The sequence below is a fragment of the Photinus pyralis genome, unplaced genomic scaffold (genome assembly GCF_008802855.1).
Source record: "Photinus pyralis isolate 1611_PpyrPB1 unplaced genomic scaffold, Ppyr1.3 Ppyr1.4_LG8, whole genome shotgun sequence".
Classification (NCBI taxonomy): domain Eukaryota; kingdom Metazoa; phylum Arthropoda; class Insecta; order Coleoptera; family Lampyridae; genus Photinus; species Photinus pyralis.
In genome coordinates, this window is record NW_022170819.1 from 28,902,841 (window position 1) to 28,930,365 (window position 27,525).

The following is a 27,525-nucleotide window of genomic DNA, read 5'->3' on the forward strand; positions in this document are numbered from 1 at the left end:
TTTTGAAAAATCGTTGAAAATCACCGAAAAACTGAAAATGTCCCGTTGGCACCTTCTATGGGCACTTTTTTTGAAGAATTTCATATTCATATTATAGGAGCCATATTGAATGTTTAATCAATTTTGAAAATTACGATTTTGAAAATACCTAATCGAAATTATTTTTTATATTTTTTTAAAGCTGGATTTGAAAAGAAAAAGGCACATTTAAAATGAAGCCGATGCAATTAATACTATGTGTCCCAACGAAAATTTGTAACTGCTACTTTCCAGGAAATAAAGCTTCCGTTTCAACACAATCAGCTCCTCCCTTTATTTTGGGGTAGTGGTGCACATCAAAGTTAATGTTAGCGCTAATTGGAGAATAGAATAAACTTTCAAATGATGTGTCACATTGCCATTGAAATTTTTAAGGGAGTGACCATTCTATTGCTCTTCTAGTATAAAAACAGTCATAACAATCATCGCAGGTAGCCGCCCACTATTTTTATACTAAACGACGCGACGTATACCGTAAGGAGTGTAGTTAAATTTGGTCCTTTTTCGATTCAAAATCAATGTAGCAGCTTTTAAGATCAAGTCACCTTAATCCTTTCTTTGATATATGGAATATAAATTTTGTAGTCTTCCTCTGTTGGTCCTCCCAGACGGAGGGAGGGGTTACATTTTTGTACGCAGTAATAGGATAGCTTTTGGACCTTGGTAAATACAAGGCAATCGATGAATCAGAAATATTTGATGCATCACTAACATTACAACCCCAAAAAAATCTATTCAAGACTGAAGAACTATTGTGGGTGTAATTTTTATGAGCTGCAGTAGAAGTTGTATTGATTATAGTACCTCATTTCTTGAATTGTGATTCAAATAAATAAATAAAACATATACTAGGTATAATCTATTTTGAACTACCTATACATAATTATAGTATGGTAAGTTCGATTGTTGGAAATGAGGTGAAGCTCAAACATTTTATTTCGCCCCTAAATCATAAATGAATTATCTATCTATGCACCAATGTGGGTGCAATTGCGACAAGAATTGAATTTTTAAAAATGAAGGGAAGTTAGCACCCCCATTTGTAGGTCAAAATAAATGTACTGTTATTCTGCGTTTGTTTTCTTGTTTTTCTATGTATTTCGCTGGTCGGCATTTAACTTTATTTGAGCACTAAAAATTTACTCCCAAATTCTGGCCAAACGATGAAATACGAAGTAAATCGCACCGATTTCGCCCATTTTATTGTTTTACAAAATCACGAGGTTCACCTTCACACCCAGTTGAACGCGTATCAATGGCCCTTACAATGTCGCAAGCCATTCATGTTATTGATTATAGGCGAAAAGCATGTCGAAATTGTCCCCACATAATTACCCATACAATTGTGAAGATTTTTTCTTGTCACCTCGAAGATACATGCGGCAATAAACGTTTTTGATCGTAAAGTACCAATTAAAAATGTTCAGTGCTTGTTGGAATATAAACTACTTTATGGCTGCCATAGATCATCATCATAATAAAGTATGCAAATGCCTTGTCTAATTAGACCCAGGTGGCTTATGATTGTCAAAAGTTATAATTGAGAAATTCCGTTAGCTTGTGTATGCAGTAATAAAAAACCCTTATAAGTTATAAACATAAATATGTTGGTCAAATAAAGCCACGTACTTTACCGCTACGACTACTATCCGAAGATAGGTGTCAAAAGGTCATGTGTAGACGGCATAGGCCGTATCCATTCAAATAAACATCAACAATCTATCTTTTATCATTTAAACGACATTATACGATTTAACGGTTGATGAGAATGAAAAACTCGTTACGTCACCCATTCCTACATATTTTAAAACACTTAAATGCCAACTGCAGGCGATTATAATTGATAAAGCGTACGTGAATTCGCATACGTACGTACTTTTTGTAACGTTAACCACCGGAATCAAGTTTCGCAAAGAAGCGTAAAAGTACGTTGACTTTTCATTTAACGGCTTCAATAATCGTTAATTTTCTTCGAATTGCATTATTATTATCGGCGGATTCAAATAGACCATGAGGATAAGTCCTACGCGAACGTAATTGGCTCATTAAAAATGTGCTCGTTTTCATGCATGAAAACAATCGGAATGGAACTGAATGGTGAGATATTTTCAAGATCGGGATAATAGGAGAATTTGTAACGCCAGCAGAATTCGAAACGAATTTGTTCCACGAAATTTGCCCGACAATATCGATTAATGAAGTTGGATAATTGAGGCTCTATTGAAATCAAATCACAATGGGCCTCGTGTAATTCGGGCGGACAATTCAATGCCATCAATTTTTTAACTAGGACCGTTGTGAGGGTTTTGCCAAATGTAGGTTTGAACAATTGGAAATCTTCCCTTATTTCAAGCAATTTCTAGCAATATAGACGTTTGTGAAACAGCGAACCATATGCTTTATTGTCAAATTTCCAAAATTCCTCGACAAAATCATACAAGGTGAAAATGGGGGGCTTTTCTTGCACTGAATGAAGTTTCTCTATTACTGCATCAAAAAAATTGTGACTTTTGTGGTACGTACCAATATTCTCTTATTACTAAGTTTAAAAATGTTACCTCTCTCCGTTATGAATTTTGGAAATGTGCACGAACCTTCGGGATTATCATTTCTTCTCGCATTTATCGCGAGAATGGTAACTCTTTTGGTGGATGAAATATTTTTATTGCTTCTTACACGACTAAACATAAAAATCGATAAAAATGCCATCCCTATACCACATTTTTAAGAAAATTCGGACTTCCATGGTAATATTTATTGTAAGGGTTATAAAAAGCTGCACTAGCATTCGGAGAAGATTGTAAAACTATTGTTTTAATTTTAATTTGACAAGTTCTTTTGAATGCTTTCCTTGTTCCGGTTAAATTATTTAGTGCTAGGGACGTTTTCCGGTTCGGAGTCCTCATTTGAACCATCTACTATCTTCATTTTTGGAATTTGAAGTATGTATCAGTGATTTCGGGTTTTATATTCCTTATTGATTTAGATGCCTTCGGCACATTCGCCTTCTTCTGACGCTCAGTCCCTTTCTCCTTCACCCTAATATCCCTTTTCCTTTTTGGGTCAGTAAGGCTTCTTTCACCGCCTCCTTAGCTTCTGCCAATTCAAGCCAGGTATCCGTCATTACACTTGGCATTATCGTTCTCTGCCTTGTTTTGGACACATTTTTAGCGCATTTCCACAACAACAAAAAATGCGCTATTGTGGCCACTTTGTCCGTCCGTCCGTCCGTCCGGCTGTCCGTCCGTCCGTCCGCTCGTTTTGCGACGCTACTAGTTCTTTATCTTAAGAGCTATTGTTCTACTTTTTCGCTATTTGGTTCGTTATGGTGTCGAGTCTTGTACCAAGGAAGGAATTTTTTCTGTACCGCTTACAAAAAAAGTTATTGCAAAAAAAACAAAAAAACGTTTTTTACATGTTCCATAATTTTACACTTTTGCCGTTTATTAACGATCCTAGAGATCGTTTATAATTTTGCATTGCTATCTGTCGTCTGCATGCTGGTCTGTCCGTCTGTTCCTTTGTCTGTCTGTCCATCTATCTGTCCGTGTGAACGATAACTTTGTTAGAAATGTTCGATCGCTTTTACATCTCCGTTAGTTATGAACTGAATTGCATGAAATTCAATATGGGCATAGCTTTAGCCATATAATACGCAATGCCCAAAGTTGAATCGAATCGATTCAAAATTCACAGTGCCCTTTTCGCATCTCGACCATTTATAAACCGAATTGCAAACTTTTTTACTTATAAAAGTATTTGAAGGAAATTTGATACATAGGCACTTGTAATAAAGGAAAATCAAACGCCAATTTCAAAATTTGGTTTTGCGCATGCGCAGTGCCAACTTTTTTATTTGCGGAAGAATTTAAACGAAATTTGATATATAGGCACTTGGGATAAAGGAAAATCAAACGCCAATTTCAAAATTTGGTTTTGCGCATGCGCAGTGCCAACTATTTTATTTACGGAAGAATTTAAATTAAATTTGATACATCGGCACTTGGAATAAAGGATCATCGAGCGCCAGTCTCAAAATTTTCTTTTGCGCATGCGCAGTGCCAACTTTTTTATCTATGGCACCATTTAAGTGAAATTTGATACTTAGGCGCTTGGAACAAAGGAAAATCTAACATTAGTTTTAAAATTTAGGTTTGCGCATGCGCAGTTTCAACTTTCTTATTTAGAAAAGCATTGAAATGAAATTCTTCTCATAAACTGAAATTGAAGTAGCACGTCAACAATGGATTGCCCATGTGCAACGCTAACTTTCATATTTGTGGCCGGATTTTTACGATTTTAACAGAAGTTGCATCTTATAAATGGGAAATGAATGCAAGTGGAAATGCGCTTTATGTAAATCGTTTACGATTACTTTTTAACTTGTTTCCATTTGCGTGTGAAGGATACACCAAAAATTTCGAGGGGATATTTATTGTTCGATCTCTTCATTACTTTGTTAAACAACAATTAATTAGATTCCTCCACTTTGAAATCAAGCTCTCCGACGCGACGTCTGGCGTTAGGAGCGCTTCAAAAATATTGTTTCTTGATTCCTTTTCTAATTCTTCCATGGGCAACATAATTGTTTTATCTTGTCTCATTTCCTGTTCCTCTTCAATTTCTGTTTCTAAGTCAATTCCAATTCTGCTTGTATTTCATTTTTACTTAGCAAAGTAAGGGTTCATTCGGCCTTATCTTCTTTGGTTTCTGTTACTAAATCTAGACTTGTCAGCAATGTTGCTGGTAAAATATTATTTCTTTGCGTTGTCTCTTCCTAATCATTATTATTAAGTCCTCAATATCACTGTTTCTTCAGGTGCGAAGTGAATTCAGTTTGGTTATTTTTTAATCCTACAGTATCACAGTCGATTGTACTAATAGTATTGAAAACAACGTTGTGGCTGGAGCTGTACACTATACTTCGTGGAACTCATCATCCGAATCAAATTGAAATTATTTATCGAATTCGGGTAATGGGAATTTAAGTACTACTTGGGGAGCTTGCTTCCAATTATCATCTTCCTCATTCCAACCAAATTTCATATAAAAGAACAAGTGAGCTTTGATATGTTATTAAGTTTTCGCAATTTTTTAATTCAATTAAGAATGTTGATTCTATTTTAGTCTAAATGATCTAATGAGAAATAAATCCTTTTTGAACTACGACAGAATGATTGTAGCGAATCTCACCTCAAGGCAAGCCCGGTATAATTGAATTAAGTCTTAAATTCTAGGCTTCCAATAAAAATGGCAGAAAACCACTCTATGGCCAACAGTGGTAACCAACTTATGGCCATCGTGGCGAAAAGTAGAAATAGTAAAACTTATTTTGGTCAGTGCAATGGCCAGAACTGGTGAAATTGCTATTCTGTGGCACTTGTTTTATTTCCTATAAACCGACTGATTATTCATCCATATACCAAAAAAAAACGACTCTAATATTGGAGCTTTTATATGGTTTGTCTGACATCACAAACTTACCTAACTTTTTTAACATATATTGCTTAAGAATTTGGACCTCAGCTCTGCTTTAACACAGCCACCATTTTTGTTACATTACTGCCAACCTTACAATCTTAACACAGTATTTATGTACGGTATTCTTAGTATTGAAAGAAAATTGTTCAGGATGGCCATAACCTGCTTGATGGCCCAAACAGGTGCTTCTGCGTATGAAAACATTACCCCCTCTCCCACTCCCGGAATTACAAGCCCCCCTCCAAAGATTTTGTATTAAAAAGGGACCCTGTGGCACATGCGCTCACATTTTCGCGACGCAAGAAATATAGGCGCTTGTTTAGGCTCTCTTTATTGAGCAAAAAAATGAAAAAATGTTTCACCATAGGATCTTTGTCTGTAGTTAGCCTTAGCGGAGATGTAGATGTTGTTTTTTGTGAAAATCGAAAAACACGTTCGAGGTTTCGCGATTTTTCCCAAATTTTTCGAGCAAATGTCACCGCATTATTGTTGGTGAAAATCGAAAGACGCTTGTCGTTTCTTACGGTTTTAGCGTGGATACTTGATACTTGTTTGAAAGGGATTTTAATTCCTTGTAGAGTTTGGTGCAATCAAATCAAATATTTTTGTTTTATTAATTGATTGATAATTGATAATTTGATGTCCAAAAGCTATTCTATTACTGCCAGGGTTGGAATAAGTCGTGAAATTTATTTTAAAGAAGTCAAAAAAGTCGGACTGGCAAAACTATTAATTTTATTTGCAATTAAAGTTTTATGGGGAATGGTTTATGTTTTGCATCTCCAGGAATAAACAAAATTTTTCGATATAGGTACAGTGTCCACGGATTGAGTACATATCGGTACATATAGGGTGTACCTATATGACGCATTTTTGTAGAGTTGGATCTTCATGTTTTGAGGATCGCTCCTGCTTAGCCTCAAACCACGGCTCAAACTAAGATATTAAAAAAAGAAACCAAATCGATTAAGAGTCAAGAACGAAAAGACCTTCCGTAATCGATTTCTTTTCGTGTTTCCGAATGCGAGCAAAAAATTCCCTCATTGAAAATCGTTTACTTGCGTCACTGGAGTTGGATGCAGCTTTCATGACAAGTTAGAAATTATAGCACAATTTTTAATTGAATTGAGCTGATTTTATATACTTTATCTGAAATGGTGAAATTTTCTCTATGCATTTTTTTAATACTACATATTTTGGCTACATAAAATTTACCACGCAGGAAAAAAACTGTAATTACGTTGTATTCAACCTTGTATAGCTCCGTGTGTTTTTATTACATAATCATTATTGTTCTGCACACTATATTTATGGCTTTTGACATAAAACATATTTTTGCTACTTGTGTTTTTCACGCTCATATTCATACGTTCCTATTGATTATGGCAGAGTAAAATCTTTATGAATCGTTAAAGTATATGTGAAGGCCATAATAATACTAGCGGTTATTGCTTGAGTTGAGAAAATTTGGGCTTTTTCTGCAAAATAGATGCAATACAGAAATCTTTTTCACATATCATTGTCTCGGCTTCTCATTTGGGAGAGGATGGAAGTTTTTCTGTGTGGGTATTCCGATTACATGATATTTCTAAACGTTAACTGCGCGATTTGTACAAAGTCAATAAGGGATGAAATTCGAGTATGGGTATCACAAAAGTATGAATGACCGAATTCATAAACTTCACACATTAGGAAGAGCGGTTTTTTTCTTCTGGAAATGGAAGGAAACGATAATTTTTAATCTGAATTAATTGTCTTTTGTGATTTGCATTGTGAAGTAGGTAAATCATAAATATTAATATTCATCAGGAGGAAAAAGAGGGGAATTTCTCCCTTGTACATTCATCAAGCACCTGTTCGCCTTCGAACCGGAAACCTATTTACATGCGGCGGTCACAGGATGTCAACGCATTAGAATAAACATGCCCTTATCTTATACATTACAAAGGTAAACCCCTTTCTTACTTACAATACCATTAGAAACGTTTTTCAGGGATCGTGAAACGAGTAAATCACGCTTTCGTACATCGGGGAACGCGAGACGATCTAGAAACGTGATTTAAAGTCACGAATCCTGTGTATCTTCTTGTTCCACGCTTCGTACAAGGGCCCATCCATAGAAGATTACACTAGAGATTTACACAGACTTAAATTGAATCGCATTGTTATATGCAAAGGTCTCAAGCGTAATGCAAGACAAAGAACTGCAATATTTTTTGGGGATGCGACATCCTACCGCTACCCTATCATTATCTACCTTTAATTTGTGTGGGTTTCTGATCCACGCAAATTTTTTTTTTAATTTCCGCGTTCTAACTTGATGGACATTATCTGTACTATGGAATACCTGATTAATCTACATTTCGTGTTTATTTTCATGGTCGCCACTCTCACGGTATTTATCTAACTTTAAATATTTATAGCTGGCAAATTGCGCACGTGGAGGGGGCTGTTTATTTTAAGAATCTTTTTCCACATTAATCATCGCCTAATACGAAGGCCATTCTTCTTTTCAATTATGACGAAGGAATCTACTATTAAATCACCCAATCGCGTTACATAGACAAATCCGAAGGTCTCTACAACAATGCAGATTTTCTACTTTTAGGTCAAAGTTAATTATGTATGAAGCGCGCCATTGTTAGTGAATCTGTGCGATTCAATATTTGGAAAAATTACGTGTAAGTAGAACGATTTAGCACCGTGCTGGTCGTGAGAACCTCTTCAAAATCGTGACTGTTTAATGTAAAAAAAATCTAAATTCACGTATCTATACGTGTAAGCTTTAATAATTATGCGCATACACATTCATTTGTAAATATCTAAGTAATAATTATCAACGGTAATTCTGACAGAGAGATGTTGACCTTTACGTCCTCCACGTATGGTTATAATTGGAAAAATGGCCATCTTCGTCCCGTGCCAGAGAGTGTGAAACGAGTTTTGAATACATGCAAATTGGGCGAGGTTCAAAAGGTTGGCGCATTCTTATATTCAATTAATTGTTATTCGATCGCGGGGAGAAAAAAGTTAATGGCGTAACGAACTGAAGACAACAACAGCAGGGTAATGCGGTTAAGTTATCGCTAAGTAATTCAAAACTTCCACGTGCTTCAGTTTTTAATCGAAAAGCTACGTTGATCAACTGGCGCGTAACTCAATCCTTTTTTCTAAAAACAGCCTGTCAGGTCTTCAGTTTTACTTTTATTTCCAACCATCGGATGCTAAAAGCACTTCTTTGTCTTGTCGCTGGATTTTTAGACTAAACATTTCCTTTGGCAGTTTTAATTGAATATCTAAACACAGACGATATTTAAATTGGTCGGAGTCTAAACAATCACTTTCTTGTCCCCCAAGTGGGGGGGCCATTTCATAATCAATTCTTCGCCGCAATCGATAACTGCAGACGATGGTAACCTACTTTCGATACACGGTCGATGACTCGCTCGTCTTCAGTGGAAAAAGTGAAATTTTCGTAGCTATTACTTTGGCAAGGCAAGGGGTGCCATTTCAGTGTAACGTGAGCTCGAATCTTAAACGCTCCATTATGGGCGTGAGAGAGGTTTTGGGTCCGGAAACGTTTTGTTAAAGCAAATACGACCACCGTATTATTAAAATTATTCACTTACAAGAAGAAAAGAACAGCTACCTGTTCTGTTACCTGTCTACAATTGCTCTAATTTATAGTTTAATATCAAAATTGAGCGTTCTTAATAATATAATGACTGAATTCGTTAGAACCCCGGTTTCGTAACATTCATAAACTTTAATTGATGGGATGGGGATTTTATCAGCGTTTCGTAATTACACTTGCATAATGAACTTTGTGTGCTTTTAAATGTCACTGACTGCCTCTGACGGCCCTCTCAGTGTTCCTTTTATTACAAATATCCAAACTACATTTGAATAACGAACACATAAACTTCAAAGGGATCCCTGCCATTTTTTGTAGCGTTAATCTCTCTATAAATGTCCCTTTTGTACTTTAATGGCAGACATTCAGGGGTCGCCGTTAAGCGCATAGTCATTTCAAGTGCCAAATCCTTTGATATTCAAATCTACACATTTCGCAACTTAATCTCCCAAAGGGGGTGACTTAATTAAATTCCTCACTAACAGACGCGTTATTTCCAGGACACCTTGGCGCTCGCCTCCCAGCATCTCTTCTCCGCGCTGGACGGACGCGCCTTTCTGAGATCGGCGACCGTGGTGCTTCCGTTCTCCTGGCCGGACTCCTGCGCCCCGAAACCCGTCAGTTCCGGCATCGGCGATTTCTCGGACATTACCATCCTGCCGAACGATCTGACGAGAGGAACGATCTGGACGCAGCAGTCGGCGGGTTGCGGACAACCGGGCGATCAGATCTACCTCGCCTACGAGGCTTTGCTGAAGAAGGACGAGACCCTAGGTTAGCTTACCCCATCCGAGATGACGACAGGAAAAAAAACGTTTTGCTTTCAGCGCGACTATTCGTAAAACAATTTGCGATGTACCGCTACGGAGTGTTCGACGAGCAGGGCTACGAAAACGATCCCGTGTATCCCACCTGCTATTACGACGATGAAAATAGGAGGAATCGCGTTACTGGATGTTCAGATTTGCCGATTAAAGATAATGGGTAAGTATCAAAAATTTTGACACGTAGAGTAATGACTAAGCGTGGAAAATTCGATCGAAATTTGTGACTGGAATAATAATTTACAGTTTCCTTATAAGTGTCTAATATAATTGTTTTAAGTGTGATTGTTTCCTGTATTACTCACAATTTTATTTTCTACCTTTATGGCACGTGGAGCTAATCCAACATGGAATGTTGGCAGTTTGAATCACGATTTATCTTCTTAAGTATAGATAGATGAACTCAATAATTTGTTGTCAGAAATTTAACCCCCACCCTTTAATTAGTTTCTATTTCTTTACATTTTAAGTAGATTTCTATCTACCTATTGTAATGGTACCAGTATATTCATAGGTTTATATAATATATCACTTCCAAGAAACACTCTAACTTTCGTAATTATGCACCGATTTCGACCAAACTTGAAGGGTTGGAGTAACTCATAAATATGAATGTGGATCAAGATAGTTCATATTCTGTATTGAAAGTGAATTGAACTGTACTGAAAGAGTGCGCTGACATTTGTCCAGGGCTATTTAGTTTTGCTGGATGGTGAAGATTTCAAGCGATTTAAATGTCAATTCATTAGTCTTTTATAAAAATTTCAAATGATTTAATTTAAATGGGATTCACAATATTTCAAGACTCTTTGTCCATGGATCGTTACTCTTGTGAATAAGAGAGTGTCCATATGACCAAAAACAAGCAGTGAAAAACACCCTACATGTCTTGCCTTCAAAAATCCCCCCTCAACATTTTAAGCTATATAAGATCTGAAACCATTGTAGTATAGTAATATACGGGGTGTAACAATTAACTTTTCTTTTTCTTAAGTTTTCTGGTATTTATATAAAGTCGCTTTTGTCGAGGAAGTTTAACAAACATCGGTACATTTACTGACATTTCCTGATTCCTGTTTAACTTTGATACCACCGAGTAAGGGTTGGGATGACGTTTTCATCAACTAGGTTAAAATTATCCTAATTTCGGGACCTATTTACCCCATATTGAGGATCGAAATACTGTACTCTCTGTCTGTTTATTTTTTAGTTTCTCACACTCATCCGATGTTGTAATACGTTTTTTATGCAGTCGCTTATTTCCTAAATTTCCTCACAATATACCGAGTTTGATTAGAGTAGACGGTCAGCCAATTGAAGTAATTAAATTCTCTAGGGTAAGGAAAAGGATTAATTCGATTACTCTATTAAGCAGTCCCAATTAACAAATTGAATTTTAACAATAGCGTCATCTTATTGCAGTATATGCAGCTCCGTCGAAAAGAATTACAACAAGAGCAGGATGGTGGACGAAAAAGCACGTAGCTCGCTGATGTTCGCTGCCGAAGTTCCATCCGTCTCGATGTTTTGCGACGAGGGCACCCACGACCAGTACGCGCCGACCAAACATAATCTAATCTGCAATCGCCGGAGTACCTTCGATATCATTAGTAATCACCCCGATTTTTCCGTTAATACGATCTCCCCCAATCAGTACACAAACGAAATTACGAACACGACCACTCGAGTTACGTACCGAAAGCAGAACACCACGCGTTACATTCTGGTTATCGAAAATACGAAAGACATGCAGGTTCGGGAATCGTGGAGCCATTTGAGGAACGCGATACGTAAATGGTCACTCTTCGATCTGCCGCAGAATAGCGAAGTCGGCGTTATTCTGGCCGAGAACAACGGCGCGAAGAAGTTGGTCAATATATTGTCGTTAAAGAAGAACACTAATGCGGGCGATATTAGCTCAAATCTGCCTTATAATACTGGCGATTCCAGCCAGCCGGCCTGCCTTCACTGTGCCTTGAAGGATGCCATTACTATGTTGGTGGACTACTCCAAGTATAGGAGTGGTGCACGCAATGTCATTGTGTTAATTGCGCCTGGCATGAATATGAACGCTCAGTTGGAGAACCTGACCAAAGAAGCTAGAAAATCCAAGATACGAATCGCGACAATTAACTACCCTGAGGTTGTCAGATCTCAACCCCTTGACTTTCTTGCAACCCAAACTGATGGCGTCGCTTACACGGTTATGGAGCAAAAGTTTAATGTGGACATGAGCATGCTGTCATCTTACTTCCAGTTAACTAACGTTCTTTACAACGTAATTGAGCGATTTTACTCAGGAAACCCATCTGAGTTACTCATGGAGGTAAGTCGTCTACTCCTTTATTTTTTACAAGATTAATGTGGAAATGGTTCAGATTCACAGGCGGAAATTGACGAATGACGGTCGAACTTCAATTACTGGCAGCTTTGTACTGGATGAAAATATGGGCGAGCCGGCGCGTTTCATGCTGTACACCCACAACACAGAACAACCGCTGATCCGTGGCCTTTCCCTCATAAGTCCGAGTCACCAAGAGTACACAGGACGAAGTGAAGATATGGTTATCGCCAAAATACTTTCGTTAAGGGTTAACATTTCTGAGGTAAGTGCGTTTCTTGTGCCATTCCTCTTTGCGTCAGTGTTTCCTTTATAGCCCGGCACTTGGACTTACACCATCGAGCGGGACGCCGGAAATCCACAACCTCACTACGTCCAAGTCATGGCAACACCGCGTACTCGTACAGTTCCGGTCGTTAGAACGAGGTTTTGGGTGCGCACCAATCAACCGGGCGGGCCGCTAATTTTGCTCACCGAAGTTAAGCAGGGCAACTGGCCCGTTTTGGGCGCGAAGGTTCTCGTCACGTTTACCAGATCGGAAGTGAACGGTTCGGTTGCGTATAGTGATAATTTGGAACTGCTGGACACTGGTAGTGGCGATCCAGACATTACAAAGGGGGATGGGATTTACTCCCGATACTTCAGCGCGGCTTCTGGTGGTCCAGGCACGTACACTTTCGATGTGACCGTCACGGATAATGGAAATACGGCGTATACCTGGCAAACTAATATAAACGCACCAGGTAAGATAAGGCATTACTATTTAAGGGATGAATCAGTCAGCCATCATTATTTTGGCTCAATGTTTGATGCTGGGAATAGATTTCTTCTATTATGTTCCTTCACTTTTTACAGATGAAAAACCGTGTTGCGGAAGCACGGTACCGACTTACAGTGTCCAGCCGCTCTCGCCGTTTCAAAGAGTTCTTCCACCAATCACCATTGTGTTCACCTCTGAAGATATGGTTCGGGCGAGTCAAGTTACGGTCGGCCGTATCGGCGATCTGAAGGTTCAAGTAAAAGCCGAAGACATGAAGGCTTTGCTCACTTGGACATCGCCTGATCTGGGTGGAACCAGAGCGGCCCGTTATCAAATTAAATACTCATCAACTCTCAACGACATCGTAGACAACTATGAGGTGTTAGCGAAGACTTGGGAATATGACGCCCCTCATGTGTTATCCATTGGTACCGAAACCACATTTACGCTCGACATGACCAAAGCAAAGCACTTACTCGATAAACCGCTTTATTTTGCAATTCGGTCGTATCCACAAATGTACTCAGACTCACTGGCGTCTCCCTTGTCGAATTGGGTCAGAGTTCTTGTTCCTTCTCCACCTCCGCCTCCAACAGTGCCTCCCACCTACATTCCAAACGACCAAACAGCGTGGCCCAATCAAATGAATCCAAGCATTGACACAGTAGGACCCGCCAGCAACACTGGAAACTTCGGACTTGAAGTTGTACTACCGATAGTAATTGGCGTAGTTATCTTGGCCATAATACTAAGCCTCTACTGCTACTTCTGCGTAATTAAACGCCGCAATCGCAGCAGTCACAAGAAATCGCACCACTCCACCGGTCTACAAACCGACAAACTGAGTTCGGCAGTAACGATTGTACCCAGCTCCCCTCTGCACTCCTCGCAAAACTCGCAACAAGGCTACATTAACCATTCAGATTTACCCGACCATCACACGATTGGCGTCCCAATTAACAGCTTCTCATTCGACGACGAACCTAAAAAGCGTTACTCACTCGTGCACCAGCAAGAACAGCAATTAATTGAAGAACTAAAACAGCAACAAATGCAGCAACGTGAGTTAAACACCCAAAATAATACATATACAGGTCTTAGTGTCATCTCGAGTAATAGCTTGCAGCGGAACGGACACACCCTAAGTCCGTACAACTCCTGGAGCGCCTCTCAGCTATTACACGAGCACGAACGCCGCCACAGCCCCTTGGATAACATGATCCCCGAAGACCAATTACTGGCGCACCACCAATCCGAGCTCGATCACATGTCCCTGAACGGACAAAACGTCGATCACATCAGCATGAACGGTCACCAGATCGCGAACCAAATCACCGACCATTACGGGCAAACGCATGCTCCCCCAGTTCCCCCACTCCCCGCCTATAACTCCAACGGGTACCCCGTAAATTACAACATTTACGGCGTTCACCAGCCCCCACCCCAACAGATCTATCAAACGATGCAAAGAAACGAGTCCTTGGCGCCTTACAGTAACAATAGCCTGCAGGGCTCTTTAAATTCTGTTAATAGCGGTGAGAAGAAGAGGCGAAATGTGACTATGGTGTAACGGTACGTGTATATTAACCAAGTGCATGTGGACTCATTTGAGACGTTTTTGTGAGTGGTGCATGAAGAGTTGTGTTCGTATAAATTTAAGGGACCTAGTCAATTGATCTGGATTTTCAATATAGTGAAGTAGGCTTAGCATGTTACAAATGCCAGTAATATACATAATAATGTGTAAAAATTACCTATACAATTTTCATAAGGCTGATCTCTATGTAAGTTTTTTTTAATAACGTTGAAGGCACAATGTGAAAAGGCTAATTCTGTATATAGTTAACTTTTAAGTTTCTGTTTGTTATTATTTTTTTATTGTAAATGACTGTTGCAATTATCATGTTTTTGAGCAATTTTTGAGAGTTTGTACATAACCATTTTTCGTATGTATTTGTACTTGTGCTTTGTAAATAAATGTTAGTAGTAATTTTTTTTGTTGGCGTTGTCAGTGGTAGTATAATTGAATATTTACTAACTGTTATAGGCGAAGCGTTACAAAAAGTAAGTCCTTGCCGAACCTCACTGAAATTTCTTGTACATAAATCACTTTTGCAAAGCAACACCGTCTTCCAGGTCTAAGAACACACGTTATTACATAATTTGAAACGGAAGGATAAAAAGAACTTGAGTTTAAAATCCATATTTTCAAACGGATTTGGTAAGAATGACGTGCAATTGAAGAAAAGAAACTCAGATTTTGAGTGCTGTCATGGTGGGATTATACTGCTGAGGTATCAATGATGGAGCTGACTATTGCGCTTGATCTGAGATGGACCAGAGCCGAAATATCCGGAAAATCTGGCGTGGAAATAATAAACTATCATTTGCCTCCAATGGTTGTGGTCTCTAGGGTCTAGATTTGCCCAGACTAACCTTTTGCAATAATTGGGTTTGGACACAGGATCATTTAAGAGCGGAACAAAACTCTCTTGTTATGCTGCCTTGTTCTTATATAAGTTCAAGATTTCTCTTAATGTTTGCCAAAGGGTAGGTATGTTAATCGCTTGTAAATTGGTTACTACGAATTTGAACCACAGATGTAAATAGTAAAGGGTTGAATTCATAATTCTATAGTAAACCAATTTCTTCCTTTTGCCAAATTTGCACTTGTAGTTGTACAGCTGGAAATTCAGTGCGGAAACGTGGTCACGTAAAGATCTTGGCTGATAACAAGCTTAGCTTAGTTTCGCTCCTGGATTTTGGACGCAGGATGTGAACTTCAAGCACACTTCTACATACTACCTATTTGGCGAAATACTTTGTTGATGAAAACTTTTTTAGGGTACATGGTCTTAATTTTTGACCTTCACGCAACTCTATACCTGCGCAGCTATCTAGTTCAAAGGTAAGGTTACCCTCCAATTATAAATTCTTCCTCTGGCTCTTAGTAAATCATTGCGAAAGGCTCTAAAATACATGAAATGGGTAGGTATCTTAATGTCGAACCCTTTTCCTTGGAATAGAAGCTTTTTAATATGAGTTCAAGCTCCTTGAAAGAGAAGTGAAGCGTCGAATGAAAAATAAAGGACTGAATCGTTAAAATTAAATTTCAAACTAAAACATAAATTTGGATATGTGTAATATAAACCTGCAAGCTCACATAAAATTAAAACCTTGAGTGTAGAAGTAGCTTGAAGTCTTGTCTTGGAATGACAAGGTGTTTATGGATTTGAGTGCCTTTAAAGTCTTAATTGTTCAATATATTCATTTCACAGATTTTTATTTCTAGACTCGGTAGGTAAATCTAACTTACAACTATACGCACTGTTAAAATTGGATGCAGTAATAAGTATTCAAATTCAAATTTTGGATGTATGATGTTATTTAACTTGCTCTTACGATCCAAATAATCTCTCTCTCTCTCTTTCTCTACAATATACTAGTTAAACTACGCAGTTCATTTATCAACCTGTAGAAATTTTTTTTTACTTTTGCTTTTTAAATAGTCTGGTATGGACATCTGGGCACAGAATAGGAGAGAAGTGACATGAAAGAGCAAGAAAAAACAGGAGAGAATTGAAGAGAGGGGCAAGAACTGGAGAGGAGAGGGGGGTATTGTTACGAAAGGGCGATAAGATGGTAATAAGGACAGGAGAGAGCAGCAATGGATAGGGTAGGACAAAGGGGCCGGAGAGGGCATTGAGAGCAAGAAATGAGTACGAGAGAACAAGACAGGGAGAGGTAAAGCAGGAAACAGCAAGAAAGGATAGGATAGTGTAGGAGAGTGCAGATTTAGGACATCTGTAGTGGACATCAGAACATGTTAGGAGAGGACAGTAAAGGGCAAGAGAGAGCTGTGGAAAAGAGAAGGGCGTAGGTAGTAGATACCTATATGACAGTACGGTCAGCAGAGGAAAGAGACGGCATGAGAGCGCAGGAAATACCTAGGTACGTGGGGAACAGGTGGGCTGAGGTATTAGGGGATGGTAAGCGAGCGTTTAGAACAGTTTGAGGAATAGTAGAAAAGGGAATCACAAGACAGGAACTATTTATTTATTTATTTATTATACCTCTCTTGTTCTGAGCCCTCAACAGGTTTGCGCCCAATTACAGAGTGATCCGCATAATACTTTTTAGAGGTAATGACAAGAGAGAGCAGTATACAGTATCTTTTACTTTTTTTTTTAATTAAAAATCGATTTTTTGTCGACAACTGAACTTTGAAATCTCTTGTTGTGTTAAATCTACACGCCAAACTCTAGAAATAAGAGAAGTGTTTTTTTTGCCATTCTGAGATAAGCCAATTTTCGATGGACTTCGATGTATTTGTGCAGAGGTAGGTTTTAATCTCCCCGCCCGGATTGCTGGCTGGCAGCATATGCGAATCCGTAGAAGAACGCTTCTAGAAACACGAGGAGTGTATATGTACTTACCGGGGCCGTGTAACTAATAACTTTAGGGACGGGGTTACATGATGTGGATCTGGGCGCCTTCTCCCAGCATGTTATACTAACGTGGTGATTTTTGTTTTTTCCTATATTCTTCTACAGTTTTGTTCGGATTGTTTTCAAATTGGCGTCGTTGGAAAGATCCTCCAAACGCGCACTACTCCTGCGTGACGGAATTTGTTTTTCCGATGGGAGAAATTAACCACTTTTGCAAGGCGCGCGTCTTCGAGGTGTAGTCGACTTTGGGGGCCCAAAAGTTTCTTAAATCGCGGTCTCTCTTTCTCGGGTCGCCAACAGAAGCTTGAGCTCTGAGAACTGCCCCAAAATTTAAGCACTATTGTGTGGAGGGTTTCTTGCGAAATCCATCAAAATGCGAATTGCCGGTGAACGGGATGTCGGAAGTAGATACCGACAAGGGTAATGTGGTAGCCGCCGACGAGATCTTACTGATAGTGGAGTCAAAACTTAAAACGCGAATAGCGAGTGAGCGGGAGGTCGGAAGCGGATATCGACAAAGGGAATGTGGTTGCTCCGGTGTTTCCGACAAGACATACCTTACTGAATGGAATCAACACTGGAGAATAGAATACTGATCTGCCACACACAAATGCACTGAAGTCCTTTCAATCTACATCTTTTTATAAAGGTTGCTTTTTTCTATAACTTTTGAAGTAGGTGGTCCGACATTAAACTGACTCTCCCCAAATTCACACATTCTATTTTTAAATAATAATAATGTCTTTATTGAGGCATTTTACAAATAAACAAGGAAACAAGGAAAAAGAAAAAACAAAGGAAAATAAATTGCTATGCGAAAAGCAAACTAAACGCTAGATACAGTGTGTAAAGCGATGGAGTATACAAGAGGGAATTTTTGTTTAAATATTGATTTATGAAAAAAATTTATTCTTCATGATATTTTCTGCTTGCTTTGAAAGTACCAATAACGTTTCGATAATCTAAAATTTATTTATAGAAATCTGGAAAAAGAATAAAACTAATTTTTTTATTGAAAGTTATCATTCTACATTATAATTAAGATAGAGTATTGCTATCAAACCACAAACAATCGAAACGTTATTGGTACTTTCAAAGCAAGTGGTGGTGGGGCTTAGTAGTCACAATTTCGTGGCGAAGCCAAGCATCCAGGCGGGTAATTATTAGACTCCATAGTTTTTACCCATCGAAAAGTTAGGTGCGTGCTACCTAATTCCAGTACATCTGGTTTAAAGGATGCCGTAGCATTCGAATGCTTCATGGAGTGGGGAAATCCGAACTTCTGATTCCAGGCTTTCTGATAAAAGGTCGATTGCCATTTGCCGATACAGGAGCAAAGTTTCGAGAAATCGAACTCGACTATGACTTATTAAGGGCGGTGATGGAGGAAACTTTATCGACACAAGTACCCAGGGAAGTGGGAGGCCCCAGGGGCTGCCCGCCCCTGCCCACTTAGTTGGGTTGGACTCTGAGACGTTGTGAAATTAGTTTGAAAGTGGGAAAAAGAAAATAAAATTTTCATGGTATTTTTCATGGTTCACTGAGCCGGCACTTGAAAAGCAATGCTGTTAGTGCGCATCGCGCTATGGTAAATACATATATAAATACTTTCCAAAAATGTAGTAAAATCACTCGTCCCGAACCGTAATTGGTGGATGCGAGAATCGTGGCGCCTTTCTGGTAAATATACAATAATCAAAGCAAAGTTAACCATTGACGAATTTCCAGTCGCGCTGGATGCCATATACGCACAAAGAACAGCGGAAGCAACGAATGCTGAACCACATTGCATGTATGTACCTACTCACTCATTAGCATGTATCACTTCATCAGGATTCACGATTTGTAGGGGAAAATCAAGCAAGGGTTGCTGTGCGTTTCATTTCACAAGATATTATTCCCCACCAATGTTATTATTGGAATGCTCATAAAGTTTGAATTTATTCAATACACAGAAAGAAAGCTGAGGGGATGAGAAAAGGAAAGCGTAACCATAGAATTCAAATTCTCCAGATTCAAATTAGAGACGTTGTGAAACAATCCAAAATGTTGAAATAGAGAAATTTCGGATTCATTCAAATTCAAACGGCGAGGTGTTGAAGGACTTGAGCCTGTTCGTAGGTTACAGAAACATGTTAAAGATATAGAAATCATATCTGTTTAATGATGACTGGACTCCACCGCCTAGTTACCATAACTTTCTTGTTGGGTTCCATTTCGCCACTTGTCATGGCATAATGTAGACAAATTTCATTGGCTGGTCGCTGGTGTATACTCTTCCTCACGTCGAATATTGTGTTCTTTGGTAATGATAAAGGAGGTCATCACTAATGGAATGGTAACAAATTTAGCAAGCGAGCCACTAACAAATTTCCAAAAACGCACAGAGATAAATAGTGAACTCGTGAGTAACGATAAAGATAGACGTCATTTAGCAAACGCAATTTTGAAAGGATACAATTGGCCAGAACGCCAGAACCAGAACAGGCCGTCTCAAATTCAGGAGAATCGAGGTAGATTGTGCCCTATAGCATAATATGTTTGAGGCGGTAAAATACGAGTATTTGATTCTTATCGTGCTCACCGAGATCTTTACTGTATTCACATTCAGATTATTCAGAACAATAATATGAAGAGAATTAGAGAACTGCTTCGCTTTTGCAATATTCAAATACTATTTAGAACATGTATGTGGATAAGGAACTCTCAAAATGTTCTATTACTCCCTTATACTTTTAAGATTCCTGTTCCTCGCGGGCGTTCTTTACCCTTTGAAGAGACCCTTGTAGAACAAAGTATCATCCGACCTCCTTTTAACTTAAGGCACTAAGGATAAAGTCTTTCCGTTACAAATACAAAACCCTTTTGAAAACCAAGACGTACATATTATGCATTTCGATACATTCACTTGCCACAAAAAAAATCCGTGGGGGCCACCCTGTATAATTATTAATGAAAGTAGGTCTTTGAGAAAATCCAGTTTGGAAGATGAAACGTATTTTAATTACATTGTAGACGAAGTGTGTTTTTATTGCTAAGTGCAACTCATTATCTAAAGAGAATGTAAAGCATGTCGTTTTTAGACGATTTTAGAGGAAAATACGTTATGCAGTCAAGAAAGCGGAAAATTGCATAGAAAAATAGGACAGGGATAAGGTGAAAAAAATTAATTGCGCTGAAAAGCACTTAAATACTCTGGAAAGTATTCAAAAAGCTTTCTAACCATTTCCAGAGTTTTAAACGCATACCATACGTTCTTTAAATACATTACGGAGATTATCTGGAGAGTCCTCTAGATCTTTTTCTAGAGATGTGAGATTTTTCCAGACCTAGTGGAACGATAAAAAGGTTTAGGAAGGAACGCTATAGAAGGAGCGTAGTCTCTTCGGAAGGACCATACATCTCAGGATATACTGTATTCAGAAAATAATGTTACTTTTCTCATTAGCGCTGGGGGTGTTCCCAATAGTATTGCGATAAATGGTATTATTGGATTTGCATCTTAAATGTATTGGAAAAACCGGATTTTTAAGGGCGAAAGTCGTATAAAACAATCCTTACGGCTTGTTTAAATGAATAGAACAATAAACACCAATCACCCAGCAGTCAGCAGTTCTCAACAAATTATAAATATTACACCAATTTCGATACGAAGGTATAACGCTTGTCTTTAAATGGTAAAATAACGGTAATTTTACGTTCGTAAAATGCGCTAAAAACTTATACGATATTCAAATGGTACGTAATACATAATATAATGTAATGATATGCAAATATGTACATAATGTGCTAGGGGTATTATCGTTATCACTTTCAATACAATAATCGCTTGTTTACCTCAGAAGTTAATTATATTTAGATTTGTACTTGTACCATAATGACTTCCTAATTATTGTAATCAATATTAATGTTTTATAAGTAAAAGAAAATAAGAAAATATTTGTTAATGTCTTTAGGAAGGGGTTCTATATATATTGCAACTGAATTGTTATACTCACTTAGTTTCCTGTACAACCTGGTCAAAATGGACGCCACTGAGGCCAAACGTAAAATTTAGTTGAACGTGTATGATTATTTTGTAAAAGAAAAAAATCATGGTGGAGTACTTACTTCAGTAATGGCAGTTCAACAAAGAACAGCGGATGCGGTGCAGTATCGAAACAAACAGTTGTGAGGACATGTGCTATGCGAGAGATTGGAAGTGATTTAAAAAGAAATCCATATCGCCGTTCTAAACCACGTAGGACGGACCTACTAGAAAATAAAAAGCATACCATCCGATATCTGATTTATGATATGTACGCAAATAAAGAGCACGTAACTCTAGATACTTTGTTGGCGGTGATAAAATTGAAAGACTTGTGTGATTTGGGCAGAACAAGCTTGTTCTATGCACTGAAAGAAATGGGCTTTAAATTTAAGATGACCAATAGCAGACGGGGTTCGTGTGAACAAAGTCATGTGGTTTCCATGCGGAATGTGTTTTTGCGAAAATACATCAGAAATCTCGAATCCGAAATTCCGCATGATTTCGTTTTTTTAGAAGAAACCTGGGTGTTTAGCAGAGGCGCAACAAAGCGTACTTGGCAAGATGACCGCGCTAAAAGTTTGCAACAACTCATAAGGCTTCAGATGGTAAACGATACATAATTATTCATGCTGGTGGCAGAAATGGGTTTATAGAAGGCAGCAGCTTAATATTTTCGAGTACCAACAAATCGTTCGATTACCACGACAATATGAACGCCGAACTATTTGAAAAATGGTTTGAAGAATCTTTCCTAAAGAAACTTGCTCAGCCCTCAATTATTGTTTTAGACAATGCATCTTATCACACGCGGAAAAGTGAAAAGATTCCAACAGCTTCTTCAACCAAAGAGGAAATTTCGAATTGGTTGAAAATGAAGAATAGACCATTTGGTACTGCGATGTTTAAGGCCAAATTGTTAGAAATTGTAAAAAATCACAGTCAAGCAACCATAACTAAATATGTTGTCGATGAAATGACATTACAATATGGCCACGAGGTTCTGCGTTTGCCGCCTTACCATTGCCATTTCAATCCCATTGAACTGGTATGGGGAATTTCGAAGAAGTTTTACGATGACCATATTGTTGGTACGCCGGGAAGACCAGAAGATGTTCTTAAAACCTGGAACGACGCGTTAGCTAAAGTAACTCCAGACGTGTGGAATCGCTGCGTAACCCATACAGAAGAAATAATCAAGGATTCCTTCAATCGTGAAAAAATTATAGACGATGTAAGGGCTTTGGTTTTTACTGTAAATACAGGAAGTGATGAAGAAAGCGATTATTTAAGTGAAAGTGACAACGACGCGTGAATTCATATGAACTTAATTCATGTCGATTATTATAATAGGTAGCAATTAAGTAAATAATGTACATATTTTCATGTTTATTTGTAACAAATGTTGTAATTTTTAATGTGAACTGCTAAAATACAAGCATGATTTCGTATCGTAACTGGTGTAATATTTATATTCTGTTGAGAACTGCTGACTGGTGGGTGATTGGTGCTTATTGTTCTATTCATTTAAACAAGCCGTAAGGATTGTTTTGAACGACTTTCGTACTTAAAAATCCGGTTTTTCCCAAACATTTAAGATGCAAATCCAATAATACCATTTATCGCAATACTATTGGGAACACCCCCAGCGTTAATGAGAAAAGTAACATTATTTTCTGAATACACTATACCAGAAGTCATTGAATGAGGATTTTAGATGTCTGTAAAGCGCCTGAAAAGCAATGGGAGGCCCATAGGATGTTCTATAGAGGCGCTAAAATGTTCAGGAAAGTACCTACAAAGCACTAGAACCTATATATTGCTTTATATTTTGTAATATTATTGCCATTATATCCTGGAAGACGTTTATAAGACCCATGAATCCATTTAGAAGGTTATCCCTGATCTGGAAAGGTCGTAGAAGGCTCTGGTTAAAAAGACATAGAAAAAGTAGCCAACTTTGGGAAAAGCGCCTTCTAAAATTAGATTTTCATCGGAAAGGGGGACGATGTTAAGGGTTGAAAACAAAAAACCCGATAATTCTAATGTGTTGGATGTCTAATTTACGTAGATTTGGAAATTGGTATTAACAGGCGTTTTAGGAACCTCATTAATATTACAAAACGTCTAATAATGTGTGCAACCTGCGATACAGATGAAGGTTTCAAGGGCTAAGTTCGCGCTCTACGAAGCAATAGGGCAAGTAGTAATACACTTTCATGTCTTTGACAAATAACTGTAGTCGTTCAAAGAGTCGTTTGTAATGGCTCAATCTCACCTTGGAATATGGTAAATTGTGGCGTTCCGCAAGGATCTGTTTTGGGACCGTTACTTTTTACAATCTACACGTCGGTAATTCCAGAAAACTTGCTCCACTGTCAATATCACCTATACGCCGATAAATTATATATAAATATACTATTCGTTTGAACCCAATGATGTAGTGATGGCGTGTGATAGAGTAAATAGAGATTTATCTCACCTTGTTCATATTTCTTCTGTACTATCCCTAAGTCTGAACCCGTCTAAATCCTATCTAATGCTATTTGGAAGACAAAATGACAGAGTAAACGTAATGGAAGATATTTCAATTTATATTCAAAATTCAAAATTGCAACTGGTAGACTGTGTCGAAAACCTTGGTTTACATCTGGACTATTCGTTAAAATTCGACACACATATAAATAAGTGTCTTCAGCGTGCTTTTGCTAACTTAAAGCAAATCTTTGTAAATCGTGCATACCTTACTGTTGACTTAAAGAAATTATTATGCGACTCTTTAGTGCTATCTGTTTTTAATCATTGTGACGTAGTTTACCATCCATACACAAACCATAACAAAAAGAGAATCCAAAAGCTACAGAACTCTTGTTTAAGGTTAATTTACGGTATTCGTAAGTATGATCGTGGAATATCACAAGCACTTGTGGCGACCGAGTGGTTGAATATGAATAATCGCAGATACGTACATTCTGCTTCATTATACTATACGATCTTAAGATCCAAATCGCCTCCATACCTATTCACGAGGTTAAGATTTAGAACTGACGTGCATAATTTAAATCTACGACATAGGGGATTGCTAGATGTCCCTCTCCACAATACTCACTTTTTCGAACGGTAATTTATTTATCAGTTTACTACCCGCTACAATAGATATTTTAATATATTCAAAATTTCTCCTTCGTTATCGTCTTTTAAAAAAAAACATGAAGTGTAGGTTATTAAGTGAGCAATCATATTAGATTTGTAAAAAAAAATTATTTTATTTTATATGTATGTGCATAACGTGTGAATGATACACTAGGTTGAGTGGTAGAGCAACAGTTGTACGTCCAGGTCAACGTGTTGAACTCCGCCTAGATTATTTTCGTTTTAATTTTATTTACATTATATCATTTCGTAATAAAGGCATTATTATTATTATTATTATTATTATTATAGTCGTCAACAAAACGATCATGGTAGGGGAAAGGGCTATTTAAATGGACTGTTGTATCAAAATAAATAAATGATTCCCAAGATTACTTAGTAAAAAGTAACACCGTGCAACTAATTGTTACCTAAAGAGCAGACAATATAATAAATTTATATACAACACATTTTATAATTCAATTATTTATTTTATACAATCATAACGCGTTACCGTAGGTACAAACAAGTTACAATTTATATCAATTTCCTATTTTCTGTGTTTAGGTATTTACAAAAATCTTCTCATGGGTATAAATAAATTCAAACAAATTTATTTGAATAACAACAATATTTCCTCTTGGCACATTATATATATACTTAACAATCATCAGTACAATTGAAGAGCGTTCGGTAAAATGCAAGCAAAATTATCTTAAAGTGAACATAACAAGGGATAGAGTATAACAATAAGAGTCAGATATGTCATAGGTATAATACGAATGCTTTTTTCGAAATTTCGCCGTTTTTTGTTGGTGATATGATTTTTACAAATATTACAACTAAACCCGAACTATCCGGTTTTCATTCGTGATCAATTTAAACAATAAACAACAATTGAAAATGAAACATATTAACTACAATACCTAATTGTATTAACAATTACATATAGATTAATATCACGGTATTCATTTTGCTTCCGTTTAGAATATTTATACAGGGAAAGGCGAACAATAATAGAATTTGTCACAGTCTGTTTATAAAAAAAATGGCCCAACCAAAATTGTATACAAATTCAAACAACAAATTTAACGCAATTGAATTATTTTGATTATTTCCCTCTACCCTTCGGCAGTACTCAAACTGGCGTAGTTCTTCTTAAAGTATCACTATTAAAGTCTTTTCTATTGTTTTCGTGCCGCGAATTAACAGACACCATACTTTGAGCGTGTATAGATAAAGGTTGATCTAAATCGAATGTAACAAATTCGTGTTCGTGGGGAACGCTAGGGGAGTAATCATCGTATTGTTCCGGTAAAAAATCGTCACAATTAATATCCGCCGTCGTCGAAACGGTATTAGTTGTAATGTCGCGAGGAAAAAGCCTCGATGTATCCCTGTTAAAAGTCTTCATTTCTTGAAATTGATAACTAATAGTTGGAGGAGGAGGAAAATCGTAATAACTACTAGGAATGTCTTTTAACGAGTTTGCGTGTGACATATTACGATGCAGACTACATGGAGATTCTTGTATGGGATCCTTGCTGAAGAAGTACCGTCTCTGATGCACTGGCGAAGGAAAGTTTATCGGTACGTGTATCGAACTATTTGAGTTTATGTAAGCTTGCGGATGTCTTCTACACGGATAAAACATCGTATGGTCTATTTGCATGTAATTCATGGACGGCGGAGGTGTTGGTACCTTACCCCTTCTTACATCTTCTAAATATTGCAATCTCCATTCCTGCTGCATTCTATAAATGAATAGGAACACCGCACTGATGCCAGCTAATTGCGTGCTTATAAAACCGCTGACGTACAGCAAAAACGAAAAGCCATAATGGTAGGTGAAGGCGGGCGGCAGTAGCTGCGATCGTGGTCTTAGCTTACTTCCTACTTCTGCTTTGAAAACAGAAATGTACATGATCAGTCCAAGTAACATGATTAAACCTGAAACTGAAACGTTAGTATCACAGTGCTGGGGAAGTTTACTTACCGGAAACTATGAATGCTACTCCCGAAATGAAGATGCACAGCCTGCGGTGTTTTCTGCATTGGCCGAGGATGCAGCAACAGTAACTCAGGAAAAGTAGAAATGAAGCCAGTAGGAAGTAGAAGATTGATTTTGTCACAGCATCTAGAAGAAGAATACCATTACCATCATTAAAAATTCGGTATGCTAATCTGTCAGCATTGTTTTCACCACCACCACCAGATGATTGCTTTTTGTTGCCATATAGATGGTTCAGGTGCTACCCTACCTAACTACTCTACCTAGCAGTACAATAAACTGCCGGAATAATAGGATAGATAAATTGGAATAGCGAAGCAGAATGGAAATTTGACACTGATATAGAGATACATATTGCAATTGGCTTGTTCTGGATGGACAGGTGATATACAGTGTGTCCCCGGATGGACTGAACAAGAGGGAAAAAATTTTTAATTTTAATTTTACGCAAAAATGTCATTCTTTATCAATTTTTTTGCTTGCCTCACAACCACCTATTCTGAAATAAAAATCTAGATATTCCTTTTAGCAGCTGAGAAAATTACAAAAAACGCAAAATCTACAGCGGAAATTTTTTCTAAGTTGCATGTTTTTGATTAAATCAGACTATCATTGTATCTTCCATGACAACCTGATAAGCAAATCAAGTTACTTGTTATCTGTTAATGTTATTCCGTATTATTATATATTTATATATTATTATTAAGTTAAAATTAAAAATTTTTTCCCTCTTGTTCAGTCCATCCGGGGACACACTGTATGTAGTGTGCCAATCGTCGTTTCCACAATGTATGGCTTTCAAAAAAAATTCAAAAGGTACATGGCAGT

General features: G+C 37.7%; 3 protein-coding genes across 4 annotated transcripts in view; 2 read left to right on the forward strand and 1 right to left on the reverse strand.

The window, feature by feature from the left end:
• The window catches only part of LOC116178068 (calcium-activated chloride channel regulator 4-like), a 36,552-nt gene extending 21,770 nt beyond the window's left edge, over positions 1–14,782 (forward strand). Inside the window, exons 2-8 of one of the 2 annotated variants that reach the window (XM_031497356.1) lie at positions 9,655–9,928; positions 9,982–10,138; positions 11,401–12,304; positions 12,357–12,584; positions 12,636–13,062; positions 13,175–14,140; positions 14,199–14,371. In XM_031497356.1, the coding sequence (XP_031353216.1) occupies positions 9,655–9,928; positions 9,982–10,138; positions 11,401–12,304; positions 12,357–12,584; positions 12,636–13,062; positions 13,175–14,140; positions 14,199–14,224 (2,982 nt within the window). In that variant the 3' untranslated portion in view covers positions 14,225–14,371. Of the gene's footprint in view, positions 1–9,654; positions 9,929–9,981; positions 10,139–11,400; positions 12,305–12,356; positions 12,585–12,635; positions 13,063–13,174 lie in introns of both variants that reach the window. The other variant, XM_031497355.1, reaches the window with a different exon arrangement.
• A 7,484-nt stretch (positions 14,783–22,266) lies between these two features.
• LOC116179514 lies at positions 22,267–22,869 on the forward strand. Its single transcript, XM_031499311.1, has one exon. It carries the CDS (start codon positions 22,267–22,269, stop codon positions 22,867–22,869), a length of 603 nt encoding a protein of 200 aa, XP_031355171.1.
• Positions 22,870–25,216: 2,347 nt separating this feature from the next.
• The window catches only part of LOC116179515, a 62,226-nt gene continuing 59,917 nt past the window's right edge, over positions 25,217–27,525 (reverse strand). Inside the window, exons 3-4 of the mRNA XM_031499312.1 lie at positions 26,683–26,823; positions 25,217–26,636 (exon numbers count right to left, since the gene is read on the reverse strand). Of these exons, the coding sequence (XP_031355172.1) occupies positions 25,825–26,636; positions 26,683–26,823 (953 nt within the window). The 3' untranslated portion in view covers positions 25,217–25,824. The remainder of the gene's footprint in view (positions 26,637–26,682; positions 26,824–27,525) is intronic.

What these genes read in the sequence shown, in the direction of transcription:
- LOC116179514 (XM_031499311.1), top strand. Translation starts at nt 22,267, where the DNA reads ATGAACGCCGAACTATTTGAAAAATGGTTTGAAGAATCTTTCCTAAAG.